At 39.4% G+C, this 25,084-nt stretch overlaps 1 protein-coding gene across 1 annotated transcript in view; it reads left to right on the forward strand.

Annotated features, from left to right (window-relative positions):
- wdr18 (WD repeat domain 18) overlaps positions 1 to 25,084 on the forward strand; it is a 47,808-nt gene that overhangs the window by 3,861 nt on the left and 18,863 nt on the right. The window contains exons 4-7 of the mRNA XM_055165121.1: positions 2,342 to 2,483; positions 14,637 to 14,780; positions 18,647 to 18,711; positions 21,038 to 21,162. Coding sequence (XP_055021096.1) covers positions 2,342 to 2,483; positions 14,637 to 14,780; positions 18,647 to 18,711; positions 21,038 to 21,162 — 476 coding nt within the window. The remainder of the gene's footprint in view (positions 1 to 2,341; positions 2,484 to 14,636; positions 14,781 to 18,646; positions 18,712 to 21,037; positions 21,163 to 25,084) is intronic.

Consider the following 25,084-nt stretch of genomic DNA (forward strand, 5'->3'; position numbering starts at 1 on the left):
TGTGACTCCTCAAAATCTCATGGGATAACTATGCTCTCTGTCAATTAGTGATATTCGCCTCATAGCTGGAGGTTTGTGCATCTGTTTTTGTAGCTCGTAACAACTTGAAAGAGCCACTTCATTATTATTCAGTGGGTTCTTTATGCCTTCATTTGTTTGCTTCCACATTGAGTCATAGAAATGCATCAGAACCAGTCTTGTGTCATTAAAGCATAAAAACATGGAGGGTGGCAGGGAGTCGGAGGAGATCCAGAATCGGAAACCCCCCCAGGCTGGAAACGGCTCTTTCTCTGAGCTGCACCTGGCACCCCATCCACTGTGGAGGAAGCTGATTGGCTCCGATCTGCCTCCTCTCCCTTACAAAACACAGACAGAAACCAGGTCACTCACACCCGCATCCAAACCCAGTTGCATAAAGTTACTCCATGACCTTTGACCTTAGGAAGAATATAGATGTCTGAAGGGTGGGTGCTTTAGTTTTCAAAAGGTATGTAAAAAAGAAAAAAAAATCACGCTCAGGGCCTGAAAATGAGCAAGATCCCAGCCATTGCACAGATATGAAAGCTCTCTCAGATTCTCAAGAGTCATGTGGGCTGTGATGTGATGACGTCAGAAAAAGACGCTGAGGATTGTGGGAAACCTGAGCAGAATTTTAAGCACGCTTTCCCGTTTGTCAGATGGACGCCTGTCTGAAAGCTGGAGTCAGTAATAAAAGATGTCTCTACTGCAACATGCTGTTTGAACCCTCATCTCCTTCTACCCTATTCATTTGACTCTATTTGGGCTTTTCCACAACTTTCTGCAAATATTGACTAAAAATATGATAAATTTATGCCTAACTTTTATTCATATTTGAGCCGAATGAGATGTAAAGAAGCCAGTTCAATCTAGTGTGATCAAACTCGTAGTTACTGTCAAGAGTTTACTTGAATAAATCATGTTTTTAGCTTCAAGTCTTTGCGCTTGGCAGTATTTCCTCATCTTCTGCCTCTCAAAGTCCACTAAGAGAAAAATGAAAGCAAAAGAAAAGGAAACAGTTCTACCAAGCACTCTTTTTAATTAGTCTTTAGTGCCATCGTGCCCCTAAGCAAGTTTTGTCACACTCAACAAGTTATAAATGTTAAATGAGGAAATAGGGCTGCAAGATTAATCGCAATCGAAAATCGCAGTTTGAATGTATGCAGTTGGCAAACCGCAAAAGATGCATTTTTGAAGTACCACCATGCATTTTTTTTTCCATAAATGCCAAAATATCTGTGTTTATATGTTTTGTTCTGCTGCTGACCCTGTAGTGTAGATCTGTACACATAAATGCATGTGATTGTTGCATTAGTTTCTCAGTACATATTTTAGTATTTTTGTCTGTTATGGGTTTGTGGACTTTGTAAATCCAATCTCAATCATAATACTTGTCAGAAAAATGTCCGAACTCTATGAAGAAACACGCTGTTTGTGTTGTGTGGCAGGTTAAAGTCTGAGGCTTTTTAGACTTGAGCTTTATTTTAACACAAAGAACTGATTTAGTTACAACTACAACAGATGATTTTGATTTGTGCTGTTTAACAAGTCCCTCTCATACTAATATTACCTCACCTTTTTATTTAAAATCAAACTCCTAAGCCGGTCCATGAACGCTGGTATTGATCACAGGCTCCTGAAAACCTGTTGTTTAAATAAAAAAAAAAAAAGATATAAATTGGCCCTGTAAGCTAATGTGTGCATTGTGTCACCATGGTAACTCCTAAACATCAAACCATTAAAGATGCATGTAGCACACCCCCAGCTCAATGTCACTGCAATGTGTCAACTGAAAATTTTGTTGATATTTGGCACCAATATCTTTTCTTCGCTGCCCCAGTCTGTGTGCCCATGTGTCACTCCCTCACTTCTCAGTACAAAAAAAAAAAAAAAAAGAGTGAACCACGTGATTATGTAACACTATAAGTTTTTTAAACCTCATCCTACTCCTTTTGAACACGAGGTCCCAAATATGTTAATGTGCATATCCATGTTTTTGTTATTGTTTTTGAATTTTTGTTGTACCTGGCTCAAACAAATAAAATTAATGAATGAAAAAAAAAAAGTCACATTTGTCTTTTTGAGCAGACAAATCAATAAAAAATATGGTTGTATGTTCAACCAATCAACCAACAAATGATTTTATATCCTAGACTTTCACAAAAGTGAAAAGTTGATTTGTAAACTTTACTATAACTGAACAACTCTGGAATGTACAAACTTAACACGGATATCGGTTTTTGATATTGCCAAAAAAAATAAAAAATCCCTATCAGACCATCCCTAATAGTGTATTTCTAAATATTTTTTGTATCTTTTTCAGTGTGATTCAGATGGATTCAAACCATGTACCCGAACCTCGTCATGTCCTCTCCCGCCACTCACTGCCAATCACAGACCTGCATTGTGGCCTTATGGGACCCCAGGCACGAGTGGCTACTGCCTCCTTAGACCAGACTGTGAAGGTAACATGCACACTACTGCTGCTGCTGTTGTTAGAGGTGGGAGATATGAACCAAAATGACTATATATCTAGATATTGTCGGGATTATTATTTTTTATTACTATATTTATTATTATTATTCAGATTAAGCTGTTCTGTATATTATGGCAGTCAGTCAGAAATGTCTTAAAGTGTGCTAGCAGATTTTGTGGTTACTGTTCAAATGAGTATTCTTCACTTTCCTTATGCATTCTTAGCATCCCAGTTATTGAGAGTGATGAGTTTATAAGCTCTTTTCACAACTCTCAGAGGCCAAAGCTGAGTTTTGCTGTGATGATAAAGCTAAAAACAACTTGCATACCAACAGCGCACTTCCTGGTCCTTGGACGATTAAACACTGCATAATTAGATGCAGACAGCAGACAGCACACATTGGTATTATTTCTAACGTAAGAGCTGCTAACGGAATATATCTGCACTGGGACAAAACAAGTTTTTCTCAGCTACATGGACAAAAAAATCAGTTGCAGCAATTTTAAAACTTCATGTTTTGAGCATTATAAATCAATTATAAGGATCATTAGACACTGGTACACGAGCATAATCTTGTAATTTGTTATTAATATCCTCCTCTACTCGAATCTGGTGAAACATACAAGGAGCGATGGCTCTAGAGACATCATTTGTGGTTGTTAACACTGAATATTATGTTTCTTCAGGGCTACTGGGACATACCAAGTCTGCATTTTGTGGTTTTGAATTTTTTAGCAAAGGATCTTCTAATAATTCAGGCACTGTATATTAATATAACCATGAATTACCTTTTTTTTTTTAAATCAAACCACAATAAAAGTTGACATTTCATACTTTTGAAATAATCAGAAAAGGTTCATTACAACAAGTTTAATTGCAGGTTCTTTTTAGTGCTCTAAAAAACTTGAAAAACCTGCGCCATTGCTGTAAATGGGATTGTCTCTCCACAGACCTGACTTAAAACTTTTCTGGTGAAGTCTGCAACCGGCTGGTCTCCATGGAGCTGTTCTTAATTTACCTCAAACATTCCAAAGAATGGCATAAAACTAATCTATCTCCATGGAGAGTATTCCACAGTTTAGTTTTAACTTTCTATTTCCATGGAAAAATTACACAGTGCTACTTAAAAGGATTTAATAACTGACAATAGAGCAAGAAATTGTGACATCACACATTTACTTTTTAATATTGTCTTGTTTTGCACTACTGCCAGAAACATCGTGGATTGGCAAAATAGTTATTGCTGTGTTTTACATGAGGCTAGTCTCTACATTTTACTAAGAGCAGTTTAGCATCTATTTATCTGTTGCTATGGTGATGTCATGGCGACGTCATGGTGATAGAGCAGTGATAAAGAACAGTGATTTGGCTGCTGTCGGACTACTGCGTTATACGACAGTGAGCCTTTGGAATTCTCATTGATCATGGTCCCATCCCATGCTTACCTTGCAAAAGTGTTGGTTCTGAGCCAACGTAATAAAGTAATAATAGGACACAACATTTTTTTACATTGTGACTGTGTGCTATATGTGTGCTCTTCCTGTTTTTGGCATCAGAGCGGTGTGATGGTGAATGGCCTGTAAATATCCGTGTTAGATTGTGGGATCCTTTTAAGCAGAGCTCGAGTGCTCATGAATCAGCTTGTTTACCTGTGTGAAGGACATCCAAATGAAATGAATCTGACAGCGAGGATTACCCCGGCACCAACATTTCACATCTATCATGGGGCAGAACAGGGCAAAGGGGAATTAGCAAAGCATTGTAGCTAGTATTATCAGCTATTAATACTGCTGTTGAGTCACCTGTGATAAGTTGTGACTGCTGCTTTTATGTTAACACAGAGTGACACTTTCAGATGATAAATAAGGTATGTCTGTTTTCCCTCTGCTCTGTCTGGATCTAAGCTGCCAGTCTCATAACATTTTGAGCTGTGGTACTACAATTACAATCAAATCTTTTACGCAATTAGAATCTAGTGTGATGCTTATGTAGTAGGGGCTGCACAGTGCATCTCAGTTGAATCGAAATTGGAATAGATGCAAAGACAGCAATTAAAGAGGCGCGCCTGATTTTACTTGAATGAATGTTATTTCATTTTAAAAGGTTTGCAGTGGTCCAAGAATTCCTTACTTACCTTATGCATCCCGAGCATCCTAATTGTTCACCGCGATGAGTTTTTAAGCCCTTTTTACAGACGCCAGAACACTGTTGCTGTCACGGTAATGCTAACAACAACCAGCATGCTAATAGTGCACTTCTTCTTTCTGAGACAATAAAATTCTTTTTAATTAGATGCTGACAGCACTGAGCTGCTTATTTGCTTATTTTGACCTCAAGAGATGCTTATACAAAATACATGTACAGGGACAAGACACATTTTGCTCAAATGCAGTTGTAGGCCCTTCTATCCACTGTACAAAACAGATGAAAAATCCTGTTATTGAAAATGCAACCCTAGTTAGAAATGTGCAATTTATACTGTTTAATTTATGCAGAGAATATTTCTCAAAATGTAGTCATGTGGGAGATCATTTAAATCAGAATTTGCATTCATCCCTCAGGAAATGTAGATTCCCATAGCATTACTGGCTTGTACTCTATGCAGCCCGTAAGGTAATATGTAGGACAGTGTTAGATGAGTAAAATAATGGTTGTCAGAGCTATATCACATTACATTGGGGACAACAGAAAAAATGTGGTTACAAGAGTACAAGGAAAAACATGCATACTTTTTTACTAAAGTTTAATTAAGCAGCATAATGTAGTAGGGTAATATTATAGAAACCAGCTTGAGTTCAACCACACTGTTGCATGAATAAGTAAAATCTTAGTCGCACTAGAGAACACTGTTGAAAACTGAATAAATTAAAGGCCCTGCACCTGATTTATTTTGCCCATGTATTTGAGTAACAATTGTCTTGCCCCACTAGCTATATTTTATAAGCTGCATTTGAGGTCGAAATAAATCCATTGTGGACCATCTGCATCAAATTGCAAAGTGTTATACTGTTTAAGTATTATGAAGTGCATGGTTAGCATGCTAGTTGTTGTTGTGGTTAGCTTTAAAATGATGGCAAAACACACTGGTCTCTGAAACTTGTGAAACATGCTCATACATAAAGTCATTGTGGTAAATAATTGGGAAAGGTGATGAAAGAGATTAATTTGTTTATACCACAGTTAAAAATGAACCATATATTTTCACATTTTTAATACAGTAAATATTGAATTACAGGGCCTTTAAAAGAAGCTAATTTCAATCTATATTCAAGTGATATTTTCTGGTTTGCATTATTTCTTTAGAGTTATTTTGACTATTGGTTATAGAAAACAGGCACCATTTCACAGTGTATGTTCCCTTTTCTGACTCGCTGGAATCATAGTGGTATAATAGTACTGCTTCTTGAGAGCAGCCTCAGCATACAAATCTCGTGAATAAGACTCAAAGAAATAAAATAGTTTTCAAATAAACATGGAATGACCTCAAAAACAAATCTTTGTAGATATGTACTGTATGTGGAACAAATAAATGCGCTGCCTGCTGATCTGATCTCTATACAACCCTGATAATCGGCCACACTTATCCAGCCATCTCCTGCAAATATTAGTGTGCACGTTGTGTTGTTTCTGGTGAAGACTTGGCTCACTTTGAACAGTCTCTACTCCCTCGTGCACTGTCACTCCACGGCTCCACACTGTAATATTTATGAGTTTATAACATGACAGACAGCGGGACCTTCAATGGCTATCTGTCAGCACATCATAACAAATCCACACAGAACTCAACACAGAGAAACACCAAACAAGGGCAGCCAATGACACCAGGAATCTAGAAGAATAGTAAAGCATGACATGTATATGTAAGAGTAAGATAAGATACGGCCAAACTTTGTGTACAAGGGAAACTACTATTAAGATGCGGTCCTACATTGTATAGAAACTTTATGTGTGGTTTTCAGTTTTTTCCCAAAAAATGGTCAATGGTGTCTTAGTTGATTGAAATTAGTATGAGCTGACTAATCATTTTATTTAGATTATAAGGATTTATATGGGACAACAGCAGAATGAAGGTGAATTAGTTATCTGAAGATTGGGTATTTTAAACTCATGATTCACAAGTTTAATCTGTCTTTAATATAAATACACTTTCCTAGTACATTTTCTGCATAAATAGCTGTTTTTTGCACAAACTCCAGTGCAGGTGTAGTCTCATGAGTGCAGTTTGGGTCTGATACGTGGTAGTTTTCAGGGCTTTTGTCATGCCCCAGGATCAGCAGGATCAGTCTTTTGTTGACCAAAAACTTCTTTGGTCAACTACAGAGCTACAGGTTTTACTACTACACAGATAATCTACTGCTGAGGCCACAGGTGCAGTTGCAGGGAGTCTTTATACAGCTGTTTATTTTAGAAAGAAAATAAAGCGGCAAACACAAAGTACAAGATTAAAATATGATTAACAATGTTCTCTTTATTTTTTACAATCAAAAATCATGTATTCAGGTTGGGGCTCATCACACTAGTCCAGTCGGCCTTGTCACTTACATACAGGGCTGCACAATATATCGCAGTCAAAGAACAAAATTATGTTATTTTTTTTTTATCGAAAAATGTTCTGAAATGCGTTGGAGTTTTGCAATTGTAGTTTAACAGTTCACATTCCCATTGTCTATAAAATGTTAAGGCTCCTAGAGTTGTTTACATTGTGCACACTGAACATATATCACAACTCTTGCAATACATACAAAAAATCATTCAATGTCTTTGTTCCCAAAATTGTGCAGTGCAACAAATAACTTGGACAAATAGAGTTGATGTGCACAGGGTTGAAGGCACAGGTAGCAGTTTCTTCCTTTTTCTTGTTAATAATTTCTGGAGTTTTTTTTTTTTACTTTTGCAGACTCAAAACTTAAAATTTTACCTTTTACAATTTTAGCTTCTATTAAAACACTGACTAACTAAACTTTTTAAACTGTGTGTGCAGGATCCATCTTTTAGCTAGACTTGCAAATGTCTTGATTAAACACTTGATACTTACTATGAAGTGTCACACATTGCCCTGAAGAAAGAGGAATCTTGAAAATTCAAAAACTAAGTGTCTTGGTGTATCAGTCTCACCTGAAACCTTAAACACCAACAAGCCTCTAGTCTTAGAAAGTAAAAAAAAAACAAAAAACAACAACTTTGGTAAATTTTTACACTTTCTATCATTGGCTTACTCAAAGTAGTATTTTTATTGATTCGTGCATATTTGACTAATGCTGTAGTTCTACAATTTAGGCTTGAGTACTGAGAAAATTCCTGTTTTCACCTACCCTCTATCTCCGCCCTCTTCTTTGTTCTTAATTGCAATTATCTGACAAATGAACACTCACAGTGATACATGAAAGGTTCTGAAATGTCTCACTATTCCAAAAAGCAAACAAAATAAACATTATTAGCTGTTTTAAATCTATATTGCAGTTTATAATGAACAAAATGTAAAATTAAATTAAATCTTTGGTGAATACAATTGAATGGGGGGGGCAACACAGTGTAGGACAGATGAAGAGATGAAGTGTGTTTTTTAGTCCTGATAAGTCTTCCCAGAGGCTCTCAGTGGAATTGGGGGCCGCCTCTTCTTTCTCGCGCCTGATTGGTCCACTGCCCCTGCAGGGATGACAGCACAGTGGCCAGAGACATCTTTATCAAACCCTATTTTCTATAAAGACTTCATGTACAGGTCCATGTTCATATCCAGGTCACTACTCTTCCCACAGCACTTCTCTTCTATTTTGACACAACTCTTTGCCGCATAACAACCTGCTGTGCTCTGATGAATATGTGAACAGCACTGACAGATTTTACTAAATATATTTATGATTCTGAGGATTTCTTTGAGCCTTTTAAGTTCAGTTTAAGAATGAAAAATTTGAAACTGTCAATTGTGCCCATCCTATTCCAAAACAAATCACACAATTTCATAAGCACTACCTATCGCTATATCCAGACATGACTGTGTTCAGATTGTAGTTTTAATGTTGTCTTATCAACATTGGACATGATGGCCTTGTTGGTCGTCATGACTAATCAAATAGCGGACTCAGTCTAATATACTGCAAGTATTGCCTGTTGAAATGCTGAAATCCAGATTAGTGCTAGTGCACCCTCGGCAGCTCAGGGAGAGAAATTTAGAGGTTCTGAGATGTGGCATAATCTACGTATATACTGAAAATAAGAAACAGGCGACACCAGTGTTGTCACAATACTAAAATTTCTAATTTTAGTACCTTTATTTTAACAATATAATGTGACTTTCAACATTAAATAAAAAAAGCAATAAAAGAACATGCAGAGCAGGAAAATCAGAATCTTAAAATGTTTTATTAAATCCTTAGCCATAATTACCAGCATTTATTTATAAAAAAGACATAATTAAAGTTTATGATGAAGCACGTTTGAAAAAACTAAAGATAAGATGCTGATATGATCAACCATACTGTTGCTGTAAGACACTTCACCCAAATGTATCATAGTTTCAAAGACACCAGAGGTTAGATATTTTGTTTGAGAAAAGTAAATAGATAGCATGTCGCCTACTTTGCTAACCAAATTACAAGCAAGCTAAGTTATCTACATTATATTATTATAATATAATTAAATAATATTATTAAGTTTAGAAAGTTTATAAAGATGAATGAAACAGTTGGAACTTTACAGGTTGAGAAACCGCTGGATGAGATTGTCTTGGATGTATCCACAGAGAGGCTATTGCCTAAGGTCTCATCTTTCTGGCAGCTTTAAGACATTGAAGCCTTTCAGACCTTGAGTCCAGGAACAATACAGCAAGTTTCTGGATCTAATAGTCAACATTGCCGGTTTAATTCTGCTAGATCTTCAAAACGCTGCACTAACTGCCACACAGCAGGAGAAGTCTCTTTATACATCGGAGCAGGCCGTGGGCAGAGCTCTGCAACAGGACATGATACAGACTTTCAGGGCTGTAGTGAGCTCCTCTCACCCTGCTGTACAGGGTGCAACTCAGGGTGCTATGGTTCAGCTCCACCCTTTGATTTGTGAAGAGGTCACCATCTTCTTTAAACTCTGAGAGATACAAAATCTTGAATAATTGCCTGAACGCCATCATCCACTGTACTCACAAGATGCTCCTTGCAGTGAGAGATGAGCTACTCCATCAATGTGGCCATGTTCAATCAGAGGAGGAGCAGTGCTCAGTGGAGGGTACAGCTTCAGAGCCAGAGGGGCAGATCGAGGCAAGACGGCTCCCTGCAGCAGACTTCACTTGCTCAGAGCCGAACTGTGCCCCTGCTGTCCCCCAGGGACAAGCCCAGAGTCCCCAGTAGTCAGGTCCGGTCACACTGGCTCTACCTGCAGTCTGTCTGAGGCCACTGAGGTGATGAAGGAAGTCCTCCAGGAGGAGCTGAGAAAGATGCAAGAGGTAAAAGAACACCTGTCTATCAGTGATCACCCAGAGGAGCTCCTGGGGCAGCTGAGCGCGCATCGTGATGACACCACCACATCTATGGCCTCAGTCGTTTTGGGGGTGATGGGCCTCCACTTAGACTCCTGTTCAGGCAGCAGAGCTGAGAACAGACCTGTGTCTTCTGAAGGAAGGAGGAAGCCCAGTCGAAGGAACTGTGCCAGAAACTCTTTGCGCTGTGTTTCGCCAAAGTCATTTTCCACAACTTAATGTACTAACTGAGCTGCTGGACGGCCTCACGCAAAGACATTTCCCCACTGGAGGTGGAGGAGGTGGCCTCTCCCCTCCTGGAAGAGCTGGCCCGAGTAGAACCTGAAGACCTAGAGGTGGGGGAGCAGTCTGTGAGAGAGTGCACAGAGCTCAGCCAGCAACTGACCGAATCTATCTCCCAGAGCCTATCTCCACATGAGGGCCGCAGACTCTACAGGAGAGACGAGTGTGAGGAGGTGGACACGTTCATTGGCAGTATGACCAAATGGCTGCACCTCCAGCAGAGACTGCCCCTGTGGAAAGACCCAGTCCAGAGGGCTGTGAAGAAGATTCACAGCACAGTTTTCAGAGTGGTCACTGCACTCCTGCCTACGTGCACCAATGCTCAATTACTCCTGTATGCTTGTACCAGGACACTCCTGTGCATATTTACCAGGATATGCCATGCGGTCACTCTGGTTCTTCTATCTTCATGATTGAGGACGTCAATGACCCATCATCTCCTCAGCAAGAGTAAACTGTACAAATGCTTCTTGTCACCTTTCCTCAGAGGACTCTGATGAATCCTGGGACTGAGGGGGCTCTGGGACAGCACACTCCTTCCTCTGTGAGACAGACTCCCCCCTCAATGGGTCAGACCCTCTGCTTAGGGTGATTGACTTCCTGCTTAGAGGGACAGTCTTCCTGCTTAGGACAGTGCTTCTCAATTATTTTCTGTCATGCCCCCTAGGACGAATAAAACATCTCGCGCCCCCGCGTGACTATAGATAGTATCATTTGTCTATAAAATTGTTATAAGTACACCTGTGCGTAACTGCCACCTTATATGACGCCAACAACGCTCGCTGGTTTACTGAAGTAGCAGTCACAAAGCGGGATGATTGTCGGCAATATTCGGCACGTTTTCGCTGAAAAAACTCAAACGGCTTATCAGAGTGATTGGGGTGTAATGTATTTAAGTGACCCCTTAATTTATTGGGCTTCATGCTGTCGGCTGCCAACATTTTTAGACGCAGTAAGCACACCGGTCTTTCCTCGTCTCCCACCGTAGTCACAGTGAAGCCAAGCGCTACATACGCTTCGTCATATTTCCTCGTCTTAGCTTTTGTGAGATTTTCATTTGTCTCTTTATCTCCGTCTCTCTCACCTGTCTTCTCATCCTGTTAAATATTTTTTCATGGTGTCACTTGAGGGTCTGCTACACTTCGTGTCTACACTTCATACTCAAACTCTGTGCTGTGTGCAAAGCGCGCATGCTCAGTGCAAACAAAACTCCTACACCACCGAGCGAATGCCCTGCGCACACTCTGCCAATGAGAGCGCTCTGCCCCCTAATGTAGTGGAAGTGCAATTGCACTTTATTCTAAAGGCCCGTTCAGACCAAAGCGTGAAAGCGTCCACTTTCTATGTAAAGTCTATGTGGACGCGCGACTAGAGCGTCCTGCGTTTTTGCGGCGCATTTTCGGCGTCAGCGCGCGCGAATCTGGCGTCAGCAGCGTCTTCAGCGTTTTGGCGTCAGCGGCCAAGACGCGCGTCCAAGGCGTCAGCGTCAGAAGTTGAAAATGCTGAACTTTTCGCGTCAGACGCGCCGCGTCAATCAATCAGGGACGAGTATCCAGAGACGCAGCGACGTTATTATCAGAAGAAGACCCGAGAACCAGAGAGAGAACCACATGAACGGAGAATAAATATATACGCCACAATCACCGAGCCGATCGCGAGGACTACACCAGGAACGGACTAGGACTAAACCAGGACCAGACCGAGACTAAACAAGGACTAGACCGGGACTAGACTGGGACTAGACCGGGACCAGACCGGGACTAGACCGTGATTAGATCAGGACTAGACCGGGACTGACCGTGATTAGTCCAGGATCAGACCGGTATTAGACCAGGACTAGACCGGGACTGATCCAGTGTCATTAGCGAAGTATAAATATATATACGCCCCAGTCGTTGACCCGATCTCCTCCGCTGATGTTTTATGTCATAAAAACACTCTCTCAGTCTGGTCTGACATTGTTTCGGGAAAAGAGCGGGCTCTTGTTTCCAGGGAAACGGACGCGCGTCAAGTATTTTTGTCCCGTTCGTCCACGGCGTCAAAGATGCGCGTCGGGGGCGTCTAAACTCAATGCAAAGGCTCCAAATAGAGGCGACAAGGCGTTTTTGACGCTTTGGTGTGAACGGCCCTTAAGACAGTAAAAAAAATCAAATAAAAAAATAAAAAAGCATGCTCCCCGAGGTCAAACGCGCCCCTTGACGGAGCCTCGCGCCCCCCCAGGGGGGCGCGCCCCACTATTTGAGAAGCACTGGCTTAGGAGGACAGTCTTCCTTCTTAGTCGGACAGGGCAAGAATAAGACATGGTCTCTGTACAGCTGGGAGAGGAAGGACTGCACTGGTTTGGTCCATGAGGCAGTCCAACGCATCTTCAAGGGCCATGGTGACACTGATATCTGGAAATTGTCTCTTAAATCAGAGATCAGTAGATGGACAGACTGAGCCAGCTGAGCCTGCAGGTCTCTCCTGGCTTCTACTCCATGAGGAAAGTTGCCAAAGCTGTGTAAGAACCAAAGTGCTCAATGGGGCACCATGACAACGCTTGTTGACAACAACACCAGTTTTGCAGTTAATCTGAAAACATCTAGAGATATTGCGGTTACCAGGGCTAGTCAAAATTGAGGGCACCGTTAGTGTTGCATTGCTAAAGCTAAGGGTGATGCAGGAGCACCTTGAAAAACTTAAAATTCTGTGTGGCCTACGCTCTTACTGATTTTGAAAAAAAAAAATCACAACTGATCCTGGGTTGCCTTTACCTAAGCAGAGCAGATTCTGCTTTCTGATTGGATAATCGTCCTTTGAACCTAAACAAATTATAACGTAAATAAATGCCACATCGTGTCTAATGTTTTTTTTAACTAAGAATATTTACTTCTGTCTTGGACATGCAGATGTGTCCGGTTTATGAAATTTTAAAATCAATAGCTTACATACTGTTCCTCTAAAGCAGGGGTGTCAAACTCATTTTGGTCCGGGGGCCGTATTCAACAGACTTTGATCCCAAAGGGGCCGGATCAGAAAACTCATGGCATATAAACCCCAAAAATAACAATAAGTTCAAATATTTGCGCAGAGAAACACAAATCTACTACAGAAATCTTTTTTAATTGATGAACTCTTTCTTTTACAAAATATTATAATATTATGAACAACCTGAAACTTTAAGAAAAATACAATTTCAACACAATGTTTTAACAAGAACTTGTTTAAAATTAACTTGTAGAAATAGGAATAAGTAAATTTTTGTTGTAAAATCCTGCACTCGGCTCCACTTTTCTCATGTTGGACATTTTGTTGATGAGGGTGTCACGGTCAACGGTCAAAACGATCGTCCTTTAAGAGCGTTTGGAAAGAGACACGTCTTCATTTGTGCTGCTCTGGTGGGAGGGACCACGCACAGAGACGGTGGAGACGCTGCTGTGATAAACACCACAGAAAATTTACAAGATTTTAATAAAAAATAAAATTTTAATATTTAGTAGAAAATCAGCCGAGGGCCAGATTAAAGGTCTTGGAGGGCCGGATCGGGCCCCCGGACCGCATGTTTGACACCTGTGCTCTAAAGGGAAGTGTCACTTTCAAACTGTCACACAGATTTAGACTGACATTGATCAGCACTGGAATCACCCTGTCCTCAGATCAGTTTTTAATTTGGTAAAACCCAGCTGTCATAAATCAGCGTAAGGTGGGGTCTTGACACTGCCCAAAAGGTGCTACAGCATACCTCTCCTTTAAATCATCCTCCTTTTTAAGTGAGTCTGCTAAAGAAGCCCTCTCTCTGCAGTCTTGGCTGTATTCAATTGAACATGGGTCAAAGGTCACTTGGCACTGAAGTTGTATTACATTTTGTCACCATTTTTTGCCACTTGCACTTAAAACCCTCTATAGAAAATAGTAATATTTGAAAAGCTGAAGCTGCTTTTTAGGTATAATGCTATAACAATGATTCCCTTTGAGTAAAGTCTTGGCTTTCTGTCAGTTAGGGTACACATATTGTTTTACCTTTTACAGTCAGAAAACTCAAGTACTTGCTGTAAAGGCAATTTATTATTATGGAAAACGTTAGGCCAATAAATTACAAAATATATGCAGCTTGTAACTACAATAGCATTCCATATCTACATTATTTTACTATAAATTACAATGACAAAGGCATAATTTCCCAGTAGCATTACAGTTATATGATTATGCATACGAAATATTAACTATTAACGTATCAATATAAAAATTAGGATATATATATATATAATATATATTTATATATATATATATATATATATATATATATATGTATTTTTTTTGTAATGTCTCTATTAAAAATCAATCACTAGTTGTGCTGTTATGCATTTTACTGTTAGTTAATAACATTTTTTCTGTTGTCCTTTCTCTCTCCAGGTGTGGGAGTTGTCATCAGGGGAGATGCTGCTGTCTATCCTGTTTGATGTAGCAATCATGTCTGTGACCCTTGACCCCTCAGAGTACTTCCTGTTCTGTGGCGGTAGTGATGGTAACATTTTCCAGGTGTCGCTATGTAACCAGGTGAGCTTTCTCAACCTTACCCTGTAGTAAATAGTTTTTCATTCTCTGGTAGTATTAAATTCCCAAGATAATGTATATTTTTCAACTTTGTCTTATTAAATCATATCCATTTCCCCAGTCTGTTAGTTGATTGGCTATTGTAAAATGTATGCAATACCAATTTAGATCTTGTAACTATAGAAAGACATTGTGGTTGCTAATTAGCCGGATGAGTGAAGATTCCACTATATCATTCTTTAGTCAACAGTGTAGTTCTTCTCTTTCTGTTTCTTTTTCACGGTGATTAGCATGTCGGAGCTTAGCACTGTTCTAATCCCCTAAACAAACGTCTTTGATAAACACTGTCTTTCTTTCTATTTATCCTCATTTCTAAAGCCACCGATACTGTCTCCTCCAGTCTCAAAGCTGCTCTTCTCTCCCAACCTGAACTATGGAAATGCTACTTGACTTGTTTGCTATGGTCACAATCCTGGATATCTCATCGGTGATACATATGTTTCGCTTTTAGTACATTGAAACAGAGTTTAAACCAACTATTAACTAAATAAATATGAAGCAGGTGTATCAGTATATGACATAATTTTTCAATTATTTCAGTTTGATAGGAATAAGTGAAATATTCTTGATCTTTATTATTCCATGGCCCAGCTGGTCAGAGGGTTGAATGAAAGAGCATCCAATATAAATTAATGTGAACCTGTCCTCCTGCTACTGCTGTGTTGAAACTAGAAGTGTGCATCTGAACATCTGTTTGTACCCCCCACAGCGCAACACTACTTCCTCACATTATAGTGCACATCTGATTTTAGGGAAAAATCTGAATGATAAGTCCTTTACTTTATGTTCATGTTTTTGCTTTGGACTCTTATCTATGATAAAGATTCCCTGTCACCCAGAGGTCCCCTTCACTCTAAGTCCATTTTACCAGCTCTGTAAATGTCATTTCTCTTCTCGCTTTAAAATGTGTGACATTGTCAGGATATGTCACATTCACGTGTTACTTACTTTGCATTTGGCATTTCATTATGAGACGTTAAGCCCTTCCGACGCAATAAGAGTTTATTATAAAAGTAGGCTTATTCTGAACTGTTAAACTGCTCATGAGGGAGGGGAGGAGGGGAGAAAGAGGAGATGATGAGTTTTAAGGTGCACTCGCTTACAACCAGGCCTTTGTACTTCTTCCCCTGAATATGCCTCAAGTCCTAAAATCAAAGATGGTTGACATTTCTCTCCAGCAGGATGTGGTCATTGGTGAAACAGATGAGAGTTTCTGTGTGTTCTGCTTTCTGTCCCCTACAGCATTTTCACAATGGCCCTGGCCCCCTACTGTCTTGTCTCAACCACTTCCCCCTACTGAGCCATCTCCTCTAATAGGCTAGCAGACAATGGACTGAAGAGACCGGTCACAAGAATTTCTTTTTATTCATCAACAGAAATTTTTGGCAAACTTCTTTTTGACTTGCGCCCCACTGCATCTCAGCCAAAAAAAAAAAAATGTAAGCATTATTTAGATATGTTTTTATTGCGTTCAAAACCTGTAAAAACTTGCATTCTTACAAACAAAGGGCTTGCCTTTTCACAAATCAAACACGTAACATGGCCTGGTGAATTGCAGGCCTCCTTTCTGTCTCCATGAACATGTTCCAGATTTTCTTGGAATGTTCCAGAGAATGGCATAAAACTTATTCTTCTCCTAATTCTACATATGGAGATATAATTTGATAGAACTGTACTCAACAAATTTACTTGAATTGAGCACTGAGACAGAGGTGGGGAAACTGTTATACTCCATGTAGCCATGCATTTTTCTCAAATTAAAGATTATTTTGAGCTCAAAGGTCTTACCGGGATATCAAAGCATTGGATCTCTTCATAACATATAATATTTTGCTGCGGGATTGTTTTGCTTTGGTTAAATTTCTCGTGGTTTGTCTGTTTTGTGCGGTTTCGGGTCTAACACTCTTGGTTGTCCATTGTCTAATCAAAAATAAATATTTATAGTAAATAGTAATAAAAAGTGTATATTTTGTGAAACCTATGGATAAGTTTAAGTTTATGCTTCCTCCTTATGCAGTGAAAATGAGGTTCACCAGCTCTAAGGAACAATCCTCTAAGTTGCTCCCAGCATCTTGGAGTTTTAAGAGATTTATGTCTTAAAGCAACTCAAAACATCTCCAGCTTTCATGCTTCTCCAGATCGTAAAACATTCTGACAAATAAAAATATGCGTATTCGTCGTCTGTCTTTCCTCCTCAAGATGTTTTTTACTTTGCTGTCAAATTATCCACTCTCTTCTTCTCACCTTTTTAAGAGTTCAAGTTGTTTATACCTGGAGAGACGTGTTCTTCATTCACCCGCTTAAACCCGATTCTCCACCTAATCAAGCAGAGTTGATCCCGGAGCTTCCAGGGCCTCTGTGTTTGTGACGAGTTTATCAGTGAACAGTCGACCGGCAACAAGCAGCCATAGGTCGCTACGGGTTACTGCATCATCACTGCTGCTGCTGTCACCCACTGATGGACACAAACCATTGAATTGCACCGTAGTGGTGAATTTTAATAACCTGCTCTTATCATCGCCGTCTGTTTACATTGATGGACACTGTGTTTGGTGATTTATTCCTTCATAGCATCAGTCATTGTGTGAGGCCAAAGTGTCATTACAAGCTACAGAGAATGTCACTTTGATATTTATGCTATCTGTTTTGCATATTCATTGTTCTAATGTGTGTCAATTACAAGCCATTGAGCAGCTGTGTGTAATGTTTCAAAAAGAAAATATTGAATGATGTAGTACTGTTGTTGTCCCTAGAAGTGTTATTCAAGTGAAAGGTAGATAGGTATGTGTAGATCATGAAACAGACAAAACGTATTTTACATGTTATAGTGTTGTCCTGTTGTGAGTCAGTTGAAGTAACACTGTCATTTAGAAATGCTATTTCTCAAGTTCTCTCACTTTCTAAAAAGTTATAGCAGTTGGTGGAAGTTCTAAAGTTTGAGTTATTACGATATTGTTTGGCTGGGATCCAGAATGCACATTGCTTCATTACTTAATATCCTGGTCTTGACATAAACACCATTGGTTGAGTGGTCAGATGTTATTGTTTTTCCTGCCATGTTTCACAGTATAGCATTATACTTTCCTATCTTGCAGTTATTGAATACCAAGTGTGGTTACTCACGACACCCCCCTTATGTTGCTCACCATATGCATATTAATTAGGTCTGTAATCAACTAAAGAAGTTATTAGTCAACTATGGACCTGCTGTGTGCATCAATTAGTTGACTAAAATGGGGTATGACATTAGCAAAACATTCTAAATACTTAAATCTCAATGATCCAACTATATTTGATGCTAAATGTGACCCTAAACCAACATGACAAGAAAAGTGCTGCCAAATTGTTTATTTGTATGTAAAAAAGGCAGAATTAAGTCACAGTTCAATCTCAGATCTTCATCTCTCTCTAACTTTTGTGCATTTAAATCTCTCTAAATACAATTGGTTAACTACTAAAAAGGTAAAACAAAAAAAAAAGTGTCAAAACATCAGCTGATTAAGAGAATAAATGACTTAAAGACCACAGCCCTAATATTAATCTTCATATCTGATTGTGTCCCTAGCGATGAATCAACAGTGTATAGCTATGTGTGGCTCCGGAAACACAAGCTCTTTGGTGCTTCCAGACTCGTTCTCGCCAACAGACCTGCTGATGTAACCAAATCTATAATTGATGCAATTAAGGGAATCGATCAAAGCATTTAGGTCCGGCAGCAGGCCAGAGCAGGAGAGGAGCAGAGGAGCGCTGGGGCTGCCGATACTGGAGCTGCAAACTAATGAAGAAAACTGTGCCTCTGTGTGTTTCAGAGCATCACACGGGACAAACAGTTCCAGAGCGGGGACAGTGGCAACCAGGTGTTCACGGGACACAGGTGAGATTACAGCAAAACATGAAAAGATGCTTGTTTAATGTGTTTGTGTGTTAATTCTCAAAAGGCAGTATCATCCTGAAATGACTGATATTACAGACATCAGGGTGGGTAATATTTACAAACCTAATCTGACTGTGAGCGGGGCTAGCAATAACATCTCCATGGAGAAAATCATTTGATGGACCCTCCCCCCAAAAAATTACACAATACACCTTTAACAATATTCAGATGATATGTCAACCCAACAGAAATATGCTTAAATATGTGTTAAAATGTATTTGAGTTTTAGAAATGAATCAAATGTGAAATGGCTCGTTAATATTTAGAGGTAGCTCAATCAGGCTGATATTTTACATGGAATATTTTTTTCATAGGTTAGACCAGGGGTTCGCAAACTTTTTGGCTCCCGGGCCACATAGGGCCCTAAAATTTGCCTGAAGGGCCGGACAGAACACAGAACATGACATGTTAAGAGCTCAGCTGCATTATATTCGTATTTTCGCTTATGTAGGGCTTATGTAGGAAGTGCACTACGCGCTACAACATTGCCATGAAAAATCAGGAACACACTAAAATCAACAGATCTGCTCCACTGCACACCACAGGCGAAGGTGACGTGTGAGGATTTAAATTGTACTGAGAAACAGAACCCTAATAAGTCACATGCAATTCAGCAGGACCCTTAAGACATTTTGTGTGTGAAATCTTATAACTTAACATTTCTAAAGTCCTTGTGTTTGATTTTTACCAAGTTAAAAAGCAGTGCAAGGTTATATCTTGAACACCACTACTTCACTCATGGTCCGAATAACTCCTGTAAAAACACTTTCCCATAAAGCATTGCGGCCAACATAATACGCCGCACTTCAATGTATATTTATATAGTGCACCATCTACTGGGAAATGCTGGAAATGCATGAAAAATAAAACATCAACAAGGTTTATTATTGTAATTTATTCCAGTGCAGCGGGCCGGATTAAAAGGTTTAAACTGCTGCATATGGCCCCTGGGCCATAGTTTGCCCACCCCTGGGTTAGACTGAAATAAAACACAGGGAAGAAAGAAATTTGAAACTTTTTTAAAAACCATTATTTTGTGGACAACCCTATATATTTTTTTCAGTATCTCTCCTTTTCTGCAAATAATAAAATAGGTTGAAAACACTCCACCTTGTGATGTCACGTAGTCCACTGTGTTTTTTAACTCCATACACTTTCACTTGAATCATTTAGATGAGATCAGCCCTGGAATTGTTAATATCTACTGAACAAAAAGTAAAAGGTAGCCGCTAACTTGAAAGCTACTGGGTCGTGACATCACGAGGTGGAACAGAGGATTTTGATCTTTGGAGACTAATAATTCAGAATTACTCAGACAAGTGTGAATGAAACAAAACATAACTCCAGATATGTTTCTGAAGAGGTAACAGCATTAAAATGTGGCTTAAAGCTCACAAGAGTATTTTGTATGATATAGGACCTTTACAATGTACAGTATGCCTGTAACGTCTCGATTATTTACACAATCCTTGAGCGTCTCTCAGATGGAATGACATTTAGAGCTCTTGTAGAACCCTTTTGGACACTATTCACACTGCTAAAATGATCTCTCCTCTTGCCACTCTAAAATGTGAAATAAGAAAGTCACCGTGAATTGGAGTTGGGGCTGCAGGGTGGATGGGGAAAACTTTCTGACAGCCAAAGTGGATTCTACTGAAATGACAAGAAACCTTTTCATGTGACCAGGTACAAGATCCTATAAATAAATAAACAAACAAACAGACCTATACATAGCCTTTGTGTGCTAAGCTAAATAACCAAGAATTGAAAAACTGCTTTGCTCTTCAGTTTTGTACATGATTTTCATGATTCATTTACATTTTGCATACTCTATTAGTCATGGACATTCTTGGAGATCCTTTAAAAAAATTATCTTAATAGAGACTAGTAAAGGGCATCACAATTGCAAATGCCACGTATATTCATTATCATTGTTTTATTATGGAGTCTTACATTACCATCTGTCAATCATTCAAACTTTATTTATAGAGCCCTTTACAACACTGAGTGACCAAAGTGCTTTACATTAAAATCAACTAAAACTTTAAAAAATTAAATAAAACAAATTGTGCAAAGTTTCATACATTACTGAATGTTAAAAGCCAGAGAAAGTCCGATCACCCCAGTTTTTGAGCTTACCTCTGGGGACGTCCAGTAAAAGCTGGTTGTTTGGTTGCTGTGTCCTCAATGACCTTTATTATTCTGGTCTTTCTTTGACCTATTTTCACTCTCTTGACCAAGCTCTTAATATTTTTTGGCAATATAGGAACCTGGTGACGTGCCTGTCTGTGTCAATGGATGGGACCCTTCTCCTGTCAGGGTCACATGATGAAACTGCTCGACTTTGGGACATTCAAAGCAAACAGAGCATCCGCTGTCTCACACACAAAGGTACTACACACCCACTCATCCACTTTACTGCAGCCATCCAATGAGCAGTGTCCTGGAAATCCATTAGACCAAAGTATGCTGGCCATAAAGCCCCCAAAGCCTATTGACTGTATTACATTCAATCTTAAACAATAAAAACCTTTTGCCTTCCAAGAGCACAAGGAACTCCCACACACCCTTTTCACTATCAAAGCCCAGAAGCATCTCAAAATACAATCTACCAGGTGGATTACAGTAAAAACCTACGATTCCTCTGAGGGGGAACTCTTGCCTTTTATGATCCTTTACTATAAAACCATACAAAGATCAGCACAGAGGAATAATCTGTAAGTGTAAAATTTCAATCTGTGTTGACATGTAGGCTGGTGTGAAAGGCTAATGGGCCAGAACCTGACTTTTATTTTTTTTATGCCATGCGCACCATGTAGTGCAATGTAAAAGCTGCTATTTAACAAAAATAGACTGATAGACCTACATAAGCATATAAAAGAAAATGCACACTTGTTTGTGGCATACTGTTGGTTGTGAACCATTTGGAAATAACTGGCTGTGACTGTCCCAGACAGTTTGTATCTTATAGCGCAATATCAATGAGAGAAGGAACCAAGTGGCCAAAGTTTTGATGAGAACAATTGATTTTCTTTTTTTTTCTTTAACAAAACATAGTTTGTTTTTTAATACAATTTTTTCAACATCACTACGCACCATTCCAATATTGTCAACAGTAGTGTAGTATTTACAATAATGGGTCAAGAGACTATTCTTATTATGTATAAATATATCTGCTTTTTACTGCCTTGGAGGTAATACCCTAAAGTTATCCTCAAAGTCATCTGTGCTGGGGTCATGTGAGTGTTTAAAATGCCCACCATCACTCTCCCTGATGTGTTCCGACTCCTCAAGTAAAAGTCAATCAATAAACAATGGACTACATTAAGCCCATTCATTTCTCACCCAGCAGCTGTTGCGTCTTACTCATTTATGTTTCTACCTCCATACCCTGTAATATTGCGTCTATTTTTGGAAATCTGACTAAGCAGACTTGTTGTTTCCGGGTCTGCTGAGGTAAAGGTGTCTTTTATGTAGTGGCTGCTTTATTAATGATCTCTGTGGTGCTGACCCTGACGGAGCCTTTTCTCGCGCTCATTCATAATAAGTGATTCTGCAGCGTCTGACAAGAACACGAAAAGAAACGCCCTGTGGTGATCATGAGTGGCACTTTGTAATTAACCAAATCCTCTCTGTGCTGGGCGCGCTCTGAAGGCGATCGCACACTTCAAACGGTCTGTCAGGAGATGATAATCCCTCCTTTGGCTGGGCTGAGGAGCGGTGGTCAGCCTCCGCCCACTACACATTTACAGACATTTTTCCTGCCACTGTGAGTTTTGAATGAGGGTGACTGGGCACAGAACAAGCCTCTTCCTCATCCTCATCACCACTGACGGGAGGCGCTTCCAAAGAGATATGTGGCAACCTCAAATGATTCAGCTACATGCAGACCCATTGTGATTCAAGAAAGTAAATGTCTCATGTACTAAGGTGCTTAATTTAATTCTGAATTATTTTAAAGGAGCACTGTGCAACTTTTTCTGATGAAGGGTCCATCTCTTGCTTGTTTCTATGGGTACGTCATTGCTCTGCCTGGAATGTTCCACAGTATGACATTAAACAGCTCTATATTACTTTTATTTAATTATAGGTAGCTTTACTGCTGCTCAAAAATACCTAGCAGGCATTCTGACTGTGAGTGCAGTCACCTCTCCAAAGATCTAACTTGTAACTTGGTCTGGTTTGGTCTCTATGACGGTAGAAAGGTTTAATACCATACTGTGAAACATTCCAGAAACCAAAGCAATAACATCTCCATGAAGAAAAGCATTTGACGGACCATCCACCAGAAAAGTTACAGAATGTACCTTTGATACTGACAATGAAGATGAAGTGTTAAGTGTTGATTAAAAATAGTTTGACCAACTTCTGTATTCTACCAGAAGTGTCTTTATATTTTCTTTGACTCTCATTCCAGTTCAGTGTTCCATACCAGTCGTTCTAATTTAAAAGTTTCTAAACTTCTAACTGCCAGCAGATGACTAATGTCCTCCCTACTGGAACTATATAGTGACTATAGTGAAGAATAGAAGAAAAACGGCTGCATGTCATTGTTGGTTAGCTGTACTTACAATGTGGTTAGCCCTCCTATCTCTCAACGTGAACTTAGATTGAGTCAGACAACACAGTGGTATATTCAGTGGCCTATTCCTTGTTCTCCATATGGCTGCCAATGCAATACACATTGGCCATTGCATCTTCCTCTCATTGTTCACTGTCATAAATAGTGAGCTGGTAAATCTTTAAAAAAATTGGCCTTACCATGGCAGTGTTGACTGTCAATTTTGCCTCACAACAGATTTGAGGATCAATCATAGGTCACATTTGCATAATCACATATTTAATCACACCAAAAAATCTTCTAATGCCAATGTTCTTTTCTGAAAATTGTCTTTTTTATACTGTCTGACATCCCAGAATTGGCATAAAATGATGTGGTGAATTGCTGTTTAAACACAAGCTAAATTAGACTGATTGAAGCAGAGTCATAGCTTAGCTTTTCTAAATGGGTCACTACAAAATTGAGTTTGAGAAACACTGCCTCAGAGCATGGACAGAGAGAAAGGTAGCGTGCTTTATAGTCACTTGGATGTTGCTAATGATTAAACTTGGCAATAACTTTAAGAGCTTTCTTCATTGTCTTGTATGCTCTTGGCGTCGCGCACCGTTTCCAGTGGGATTGGGCATCAGAAATTATTGTGTGGATGTTAGTACCCGCCGCTTGATCCATGGAGTTTTGCCTCCGAAAACAATTAATTTAACTGTGTGCTTTAGGGAAATGTAATTAAACAAGTATCACAGCTTCTCAGAGAGCTGCTGTCCAACTCTGAGGGACCACTTTAAACTAAATGCAATCAGCGAGACTTCCTCTTTAGGAGATTTCAAAGCCCTTAACAACGTCAGGATATGGGGACTTAGTCTTGTAAAGATGAGGCATACATAAAACTGATTTCAACTCCCAAGTTCAGACAGAGTTCAACACAGAGCTACATTCAGGTGGAAATGCACAAAGATATGAATCAGTTCCACTCAGAAATCTGCAACTAGGTGCTCCTGTCTCCTCGAGGCTGCAGACTTTTTCTATGTATCAAATCTCCCGAACCATTATTAAGTATCAGCAACCTGCCAACAGTGTCATTCGGCTGCAGGCTCCAGAGCGAGGCCTCTCCACTCTACAACCAGCTTCGACATGGCCTAAACAACCCCTCCATCTCAGAAATCATTACCACAAACTGACTGACAGCCTGAAGGCAAGACGCTGCATTTAAAGACGATGGCTCCTAAAGGCAACAGGACAGCCAACAAGGACACCTGAAGGCAAAGTGTCATTTTTTACAAAAGCTCTTATCATACATGCACAAGCGCTGCTCAGCCAAGATAAACCGCCAGAAATTACTTCAGCCCTCAAGCGCTTAATCATCTAGGGTTTATTTTAAAAGATAACTTGGTAATATAAATGTTTACCACTGACTTATACATGACTTTTTGTTGGATTGGTAGCTTGTGGGGGCTTAATAATGCTTTTTATAGAGTCATAATTTGTCTATAGAATGTTTGAGGCAAGAAACGAGCATCTGTATGGCTGTGTTTGTGTACTTTCCTATCTTGGAAAATTATAGATAAATTTCACTATACCTCATTTTTATCATTTGCAATAGAACAAAAAGAATAATGCTGTACTGGATTTCTACTGAAAAACAAGTTTTTAAGTAGTCCAAACTTATTCGTCACTTTTCCTAATGCAGCTCTAGTATCTAGTACTAGTAATAATTCACCACAATTAATTTATAAGCATGTGTCACAGCTTTCAGAG

Source organism: Boleophthalmus pectinirostris, unplaced genomic scaffold (assembly GCF_026225935.1).
Source record: "Boleophthalmus pectinirostris isolate CB_2022bp ecotype Guang Dong unplaced genomic scaffold, ASM2622593v1 HiC_scaffold_7, whole genome shotgun sequence".
NCBI classification, from domain to species: Eukaryota; Metazoa; Chordata; class Actinopteri; order Gobiiformes; family Gobiidae; genus Boleophthalmus; species Boleophthalmus pectinirostris.